General features: G+C 35.8%; 2 protein-coding genes across 3 annotated transcripts; one reads left to right on the forward strand and one right to left on the reverse strand.

Annotated features, from left to right (window-relative positions):
* Positions 1–640: 640 nt before the first annotated feature.
* Positions 641–3,374, forward strand: LOC18053754 (brassinosteroid-related acyltransferase 1). Its single transcript, XM_006450244.2, has 3 exons — positions 641–1,090; positions 1,607–2,077; positions 2,867–3,374. Exons 1-3 carry the CDS (start codon positions 641–643, stop codon positions 3,362–3,364), a joined length of 1,419 nt encoding a protein of 472 aa, XP_006450307.1. The 3' UTR covers positions 3,365–3,374.
* A 313-nt stretch (positions 3,375–3,687) lies between these two features.
* LOC18053755 (two-component response regulator ARR12) lies at positions 3,688–8,373 on the reverse strand. 2 transcript variants are annotated; one of them, XM_006450246.2, is made up of 6 exons: positions 7,895–8,373; positions 7,271–7,423; positions 6,504–6,896; positions 6,082–6,158; positions 4,808–5,998; positions 3,688–4,045 (listed from the first exon to the last, which is right to left on the reverse strand). In XM_006450246.2, exons 1-6 carry the CDS (start codon positions 8,013–8,015, stop codon positions 3,989–3,991), a joined length of 1,992 nt encoding a protein of 663 aa, XP_006450309.1. In that variant the 5' UTR covers positions 8,016–8,373; the 3' UTR covers positions 3,688–3,988. The 2 variants fall into 2 exon arrangements, with proteins under 2 accessions (XP_006450309.1, XP_024034428.1); XM_024178660.1 differs by lacking the exon at positions 7,271–7,423.
* Positions 8,374–8,768: the final 395 nt, after the last annotated feature.

The raw sequence follows: 8,768 nt of genomic DNA on the forward strand, positions 1-8,768 counted from the left end.
AGAAATTTTGTATCTAAGGATTGTTGATGACTATACTTACTAGCAACGTAGTATAGTCATTCTCTTATCTATATAATGAATTTTGATCCGGTGTTATCTTTAGTTATGCTGATCTTTTTAATAATCTTGAGTCGCCGGTGCATTTTTAGGATCAAGTATCACATTTTTACTTACCCTAAGTTCTAATGATGTAAATCAATCAAGAGACATGTTGAGGATCACATAATTAATGTACACAACGATACCGGTTTGGAGATGACCAAAAAATAAATAAGTAGAATGGATGATAAAATTTTACTTGCTTAATTTTGTGTTTAAAAAGGTCCCACATGATTGGACATTGGGACCCATCAATCGATATTCATCTTTAGGGCATAGAGACAGGTAGTGGGTCGTTGTCACTTCCTTCAAGTGCGAGCCAGATAATACAGTCGGCGACTAATTTAACTTATTTCTACAAAAGAACAGTACCATGCAAGCATCTAAGTTAACAAATTCAAAGGTTATCTAGGTTGGCTACTACTAGGAATCTAAGCTCTTTATATCTCTATAAACACGAGCTCTTTCTCTTCGTCATTTCCTCACAAGGGCCTGCGATATTATTACTAACTAGAGCTGCAACAAGCTAGCTTCATTAATAATGGCCAAGCAGCACGAAAATTACCCAGCCGTTTGTGTTACTAAGTCAATTTCTGTGTATCCGAAATCTTTGTCCCCACAAAAAATTCTTAATCTTTCTAATTTGGACAGGCAATGTCCTCTGCTTATGTACTTAGTTTTCTTTTACAAGCCAACATTTGACTGCCAAAATTTGTCCCTTGATTATGTTTTTAGTAGCTTGAAATCTGGCTTGGAAGAGACCTTGTCGATTTGGTACCCGGCTGCTGGCAGATTAATGAGCTTGAATCCCAGTGATAGGAAGCTCAATATTTGGTGCAACAACAAAGGTGCAATTCTAGTCGAGGCTCTGACACGTGTCAAGCTCTCAGAGCTTGGTGACCTCTCTCAATACAATGAGTTCTTTGAGAATCTTGTTTACAAGCCTGTTTTTAATGGAAATTTCTCCGAAATGCCTCTTGTTGTTGCTCAGGTAATCAATAAAGTTAACTCACAGAAAACTTTTCAAGAATTTTCAAGGTGAAAAATCAACGTTAATGCTTTGTTTATTGATCAAGCTAGCAAATCCTGATTATGGTTTTGTGTGTTTCTATGCAAATTAATTTAAGTTTTTATCACACAGCCCCACTATATAATTTTGCGAAACATAAAACCCTAGCTTTTACGAATGTTCACATACAGGAAGCCCTAACAACACGGCAAGCTTTCTTTCAGCAAGGCAAATTCATGAAGTGATTATTAGTGTAATTTTCGCTCTAGGGCTCCGTCTGTTTTAGCTTTTTGGCAAATAATTAATGGCCAAAGTGTATGGTATAAACACTAATGGCCGAGCTTTTGTGTTATATCTAATTGTTTCCTTCCGCTTGTAAAATGATAACAAACAATTTTTACTTCACAACGTTCAATGATATTTATTAACCAGCCATCAAAATTTTCTTGACTGCTCTCTCAATACCTAAATTCTTTTAGACAAAATTATTTGATGCAGGTGACCAGGTTTGCATGTGGAGGCTATTCAATAGGCATTGGCACAAGCCACTCGTTATTCGATGGCCCGGCTACTTATGATTTTCTTAGTGCATGGGCTTGTAATTCAGCTATTAAGAAAAGAAAGGGAGTTACAGTTTCCGATCATCAGCCAGTGCATGAGAGAGGGTTAATGGTGCTCGATAATATTTCTCATGTTCATAATGCTGGGACAGTAAAATCACCTGTGGCTGCGGCTAGGGCGGCAGCCATAGATCATTTGTATCAGTTGATAAAAAATACCATGATTAATAGCCAAAATTCGGAAGTTGGTGGGCTAAATTTTTCAGAAATGGGGAGCTCTAATTATGTTCTCAAAACATTTCATCTTAGCGGTGCAATCGTTGAGAGTTTGAAGAGGAAAGTGTTAGGTGAAAGGAGAGGTAATTTTTCTTGCTCATCATTTGAGTTGGTTGCTGCTCACCTTTGGAAGGTAAGTTTCTTTGGAGTTGGACTTGTTTCTTTTGATGATAATTAATAATCAGTACAACTGAGATTTATTTTCACTCACAAGTAGGATCTTGGGTAGTAAGTTTGAAAAATTTTGTTTTTCACAACTTTTTTAGGTATAATGTTTAGCTATATAAAATAAAATAAAATTGGTCTGAATTTGACTTAAATATGAATTTAATCTAAGAAAAATGTTTCAATTCAGAATTTTAAAGTGCGGGATAGTCTGGAAAAACTTTAAAACTACATGGTTTTAAAGGTTTAAAACTGTAAGTCTTTAAAACCGTGCGGTTTTAAAGTTTTTTCAAACTTTTCCGCACTTTAAAATTTCAGACCAGAAAACTACTAATTTATCTAAATGTATAAATTCAAATAACATATATGTTTTCTTTTATTTTTTCTTCAACCAATTGAAATATGTTTAAAACATTGTTTTTACAATTAATCCGTATAAATCTTATTAGTAAGAGAATATAAGAAGTTTATGAGGTAAACAATTACGGTTCATAACTTACAGACAAATATTCTACCCATTAAAATATTGGGGTAGCAATTATTTCTTTATCTGAAATCTACATATATTTGAATTTGAATTTGACCGAAATCTAAATAAATTTTGATGTATAAAATTGTGATAAAATGTGTTTTTTATAAGGGTTTAATAAGATTAATGTTATCGTATATTTAATAATTTTCCAGTGCTAAAAAGAACAAAGCACTTAAAATAACTGAATAAATTCTTAGGTTAATATTTTTGTTTATGCCGGAACAGGCAAGGACTAAGGCCTTTGCACTGAAGAAGGAAACAATGGTATGCCTGCAGTTTGCTGTGGACACAAGGAACAAGATGGTGCCACCACTGCCAAAAGGTTTCAGCGGCAATGCATATGTGCTAGCCTCTGTTGCATTAACGGCCGGAGAATTGGAAGAACTGAGCCATGAAGCCATTGTTGAGAAGATTAAGGAAGCTAAGAACTCTATAAACAATGAGTATGTGAATGGATATATTGAAGCACTTGATGCCCCCCAAGGCTCCCTCCCTCCCCTTAAAGAGCTCACTATACTGTCTGATTGGACAAGGATGCCATTTCACAAGATTGATTTTCTTAATGGAGAAGCTGCTTATGCATCTCCATTGGCTTCTCCAATCCCTCAGGTTGCTTATTTCATGCAGAACCCTAGTGATTTGAGGGGCATTGATGTGAGGATTGGCTTGTTTCCGCAAACCCTCGATGCATTTTCTCACTACTTTCTCCGCAATCTACAGTGAGCACTGAGCAAAGCTTTCTTTATGCTCACTGTCTTTTTAGCTTTTTGTTTGAGATGGGACGTAAAGCATGGGTGAAACAATTTAGGGTGTCTTGGAAAAGACTATTAGAGATCAATAATTGTTCTAATACGTACCATAAAGACAATGCAGTTTGGTAATAAAGACGATCTACTACTTTTCCCGGCCAAACGAAACACTTAACACACTTTTATGTAATCTCAGATCCTACAATTTAACAATCTTAACATAGTCTTAATCACACAACATAGCATTAGCGAAAATGAGAAGCTAAGCGCAAAGGAGTGGCATCGTCATTAACATCATCATGCAATGTCAGGTCCATTGACACAATGCACATTCATAACATAGCATGAAAATAAACAAGGGATTTAACAGATTGCTTGAGCTTTTGTGCTCATTCAACAAGAAGAGTTGACTGTACTTTTAAAGAAAGAACAGAAGATTATTAACTGCAAGTAGCAATCATTAGGCTAAAAAAGGCAGAACGGAATACATATATCAAGGCAGTGTCAATTACATGAGGAAAAAATCATAGAAAATGCTTCGCTGCAGATCCTTACTTCTCTATGGTTAGTAGCTATGATCTACTTTCACATGCATGACCTATGAATAACTACTGCATCCGAAATTGCCTTCTGGTACCAACACCTTATCTTGTTCCTGCAACAGCGAAATCACATCATCATCAAATACCTGAGGAAAGAATTATGAACTATGATAATGGGATCAGAATTGTAAAGCCAAATTTTGTTTAGGAAAATTAAGGTATCTTGAATATTCTTTCTCCTATAATCCAGATACAACACAGGAAAGAACAATCAGTGTGCAAATTTCTCCAGCTTTGTGTAAATGCTGGGGTTTGACATGAAGGAAACGGGATTGATTAGAAACCATTAAATAGCTGGGGCATGCTTTTGCAAAATTAAAAGAGGAGGCCAGACATAATTCATGAAAGATTTGTAACACTGATGACAGCTATACTTTCTGTCTGGACTATAAGGAATTCTAAGGGAGCCCTGAGGATGCTTTCATGAAGTTAAGTCCTAAAAGCTAACTCGAACGCAAGGAAAATGATATGAACTCCAAAGCTAACGTTTCTCAAGTCAATTAAAGTCCTGTTTACAAACCTTAGTACACACAATTCTAACTAATACTAGATTTGGTATTTGATTTGAGGATCCATCATGCAATATTATTATATTGGCTCCTCCAAATAAGCAGTTACATTAAATGTAAAAGCAGATAATGATTAAAAGCATCACCTGTTAATCAAATGGAGAATTTCCTCCTTTTAGTGCGGAACCACAACAATAGACAATTGAACAGATTGAGCAGATTCTTCACTATAATTGTTAACGTTGTGTAGAAACTATTAATGAAGGCATTTTGACAGGAACTAAAAGCAAGATTATATGACCTTACCTCTTTCACCATTGAACTCATGAATAAATCTTCCAAGGAGTCAACACTAGTAGAAATATAACTGCCCTGAGTCTTCTGTTGGCCCATGAGATACCCTTCCTTAAGATTTGATGATGCCTGCATAGATGACCTTTGGACCTCATTAATCTTCATGGAGAAGTGATCGACGAAGTTTGATTGTCCAAGTGAATCAAATTCGTTGCTTCTGTGGAAAAATGTTTTATTTGTGTCCAAGCATTGACCCAAAGGCCCCACATCTCCGTTAATAGATACTGCAGAGTTTAATGGGCTAAACATTACATTTGAGCGGCAAGGAGCATCCTGTACTGCCTGGAATTGTAAATCTGCTTTGGGATCCTGAAACCGGTTGGACAATGGATGTAGAGAAGAAACATCACACGGACTATTTCCAATTGGCAAGGCCATTGTAGAAAGGTTATCTCTCAAATGACCTGGATGCAGAGTAGGCTGTTTATAATCTCCTCCCAATGAAAAGGAATTTGGTTGGATTCCAGATGACTGAACTGCACTCGACCAGTTGTCATTGCATCTCCCATGATCTGGTAGACGTGAAGAAGATCCTGAATTTAAGGACATCAATGACTGATTTCCGAACATTTTGTTACTGTGGGCTTCTTGAGGATGTCCTTCTAAAAACAAGGGGTTGTTATTAACATCAAGAAGTGGATTAGTTGACCGACCAAAGCCAATTCTTGCATCTGGAAAGCCACTGGAAACATGGAATGTTGTATTATCTTTAGTGTTGGGGAGTTCACTGATGCTAGTAATGTTCTTGTTTAGTTGTAACTGATCGAGTTCTAAGGAAGTTGGCATCCCTTGAAGTATGTTACCACTATGGCTTCCAGGAAGTAAGGCTGGATGAAATTTGCCCTGATCATTAGTGGTGTTGTCCGAATTTTGTGCATGACGCATTGGAATCATTCCTGAAGAAGGAAGGCCATGCATACCCAGTCCAGCTGGTGCGTTCAATCTCCCAAGCATCCCACTAGCTGGAAATGATCTGAAGGTGCTGTTTTGAAACTGCCCAGGTCCACCCACTGTGTGGTAGTTACCAAGTCCGTTGACAGAACTCATCCGCAAATATGAAGGATCGGAACTGCCTAAGGCTGCTACCATATTAGCTTGCTGGTTAGCCACACAGCTAATCCTTTTGAGGTAAAGCCTATATTTCTGCAACCATATAACCGAGTTAGCTTCCATGAACAAGATTTTTCAACAATCAGAACAGAGACCATAAAGATGAGAATTTATGCCTGAAGATGGCTTGCCACGTTTTCTCTTGTCAGTTTTTCAACGTTCATCAGATCTAGAATCTTTTTAGGCACAGCCTCTGCAATAGAAGACAAGATAACGAAAAGGCATTATACATGAACAATGTTGCTTATGAGAATATATATATATGTATGTATATTATGGCAAACTGAAGATTGAAAGATTTTATTTTCACCAGCATGATTAGCTTTGCTCAGTTATCAATTTTGAACGAAAAATCAATATTTCTGGAGTTTCCTAACTCAAAAAGGATCTTGAACAACAAGAAATGTCAAGCGACAAATAAGGCGACATTACAATAAAGTAGGTTTACTAACATGTGCCCAATAAAATTGAAAATTCTTGAATAGTTTTGTCAAATTGTTTTTCAAGTAGTCACAAGGATGAGGAATTAAAAACTTACTATCAATGCCTAACTGATTAACAGCCGCAACAAACTTGCGATGCAGCTCCACTGACCAAACAACCCGAGGCTTCTTTTGGGTAGTTGGATCCTCATGATTATGGTCATCCTCATCATCCTCATCATCCTCATCTTCATTCTGATCTTTCCTTTTTTTGTTGAGCTTTCCATTCTGGTCAGAATTCCCCATTCCTTCAGCCTGGCCACTTCCATTATGAGGCTTATCTTGATTGTCAGAATTGTTCCGATCCTTTGCATCAATTTTCTTCCTCCTGACAACATGTTGCCATATGTTCTTCAGCTCCTCAATCCGAACAGGTTTCAACAAATAATCACAAGCTCCATGAGTGATTCCCTTCATCACAAGCTTGGGGTCCCCATTTCCCGACAACACTGAAAACATTTACATTTTACCATTAAAATATCCGGTTGAATAATTTTTCTACCATTTGTAACATGTGTGTCAACAAAGTTATGTGGCTGTAAAATCAATTTGGAAGTACTCAATTAGAATAACAAAAAAAAAATCCAAAATTTCCAAAAATCGCGTTATGTTTTTTAAGGAAAATATTCAAATGACGAGAATGAAAATTACCAAAAAATAAAAAATAACTTAAAAATAACTTTTCAAAAGATTACAAAACTCCAATGCTTTTATATTGAATTTTGAATATAATTTTAGCTCAAGTAATTAAAACTTCATTTCAGTGGCAAACATTAAAAAAGCTGAGAAAGCTAAAGGCCATGTAAATGTCTTTTTGGCTTACTTATGACAGGTAGGTCCATCTCAAGTCCCACAAGCTCAAGCAACTTGAAACCATCCATGTCCGGCATATGCACATCGCTGATAACAAGGTCAAACTTGTTCTTATTTTCTCTCAAAAGCTTCAGAGCCGTGATTGCCTGACTTGTGGTTGTAACTGCAGAACCCAAACCCAAAAATTCACATTCGAATAAAACCATCCTATTCAGATTTTCCAAATATTCAACAAACTCACAAACACAACCGAACTGAAGAAATCAAACAGCAGCAAATCTAAGACTAGCCATAGATTCATTCTGAGATAAATCCAGACATAAGTCACTTGTCTCAAAATTCTATAAGATATTACAGATCCAAGCATAGAACAACTAATATTTAAAATTTAAATCCTTCATTAACACAAGCAACAAATCCACACTCAATAAAGCCAAAAGATTAATACCTCAGGTATCCCAATTAAAAAAAAAAGTAGAAAAAATCAGTAATGATATTTTAGAAGATTCTCCATGCAATTAAATCAAACACTTACAAAACTTAAACATATCCAATCAAATGAATGTACACAAAGTCATTACAAGATTCTAAATCCAAGAACCCATAAACGAAAACTCAAAGATGGAAAACAAACCATGATATTGGCAGCGACGAAGCAGAGTCTCTAACAGCAAAAGACAAGTTGGGTCATCATCAACAGCCAAAACTCTCAAGCCACTGGGAAACTGGTCACCATTTACATGCTCTACGGTCATTGTTTTTGGGGGAAAAAAAATCTAAGCTCGAAGAAGGGGAACAAGAAGGAAAAAGAGTAACTTTGAAATCAAGATTACGTTTTGAGCAGAACCCAGAAACTATATTAGTATTAGAGAGAGATTAATGATTAATGAAACGTGATTAATGAAAGTTTTTGGAAATTATAAGTTTTAAAAAAAATGAGTTGAGTTGAGTCTGTGTTATTAAGTATTAACTGTCAAAAAGAAAATGTAAAAAAAAAAAAAAGGGGTGAAAGAATATGGAATCTATAAGCTATGCATGGACTGTGAAAGCTGGATATGGAGTGAATACTGATAGCTTTAATGGAAAAGATTTGTTTTACCATTTTTGGTTGACTGAAATATAGGAAATTCTTGTTTTTTATGAGAAATTTTTGCGCGTGTTCTTCACTGCTCTGACTCGAGTCGAGTTACAAGGGAGGTTACCGTTGTTTTTGGTGGGCTATAACAAGTTAACAACCACGTGGATTGCACATTTGCAATCGTATTGTGGGGCTTAGTGGAATATTCCTCCCCCACAAATTTCTTTTTCACCTGAGCCCTTGATATTTTGTAGAAATAAAATTAGATGTCATAAGTTTTGAACTATATCACTTAAGTCCTCCTACATTCGTGTCCTTTTGTTAATATTTATCTTTTTTAAAATAATAATCTTAAAATTACGATTTTTTTTCACTTTTATATAAACGAACATAATATAGAGAATTTGTATGATTCATTAATAGTTTGATG

Source organism: Citrus clementina, unplaced genomic scaffold (assembly GCF_000493195.1).
Source record: "Citrus clementina cultivar Clemenules unplaced genomic scaffold, Citrus_clementina_v1.0 scaffold_1, whole genome shotgun sequence".
Taxonomy (NCBI): Eukaryota; Viridiplantae; Streptophyta; class Magnoliopsida; order Sapindales; family Rutaceae; genus Citrus; species Citrus x clementina.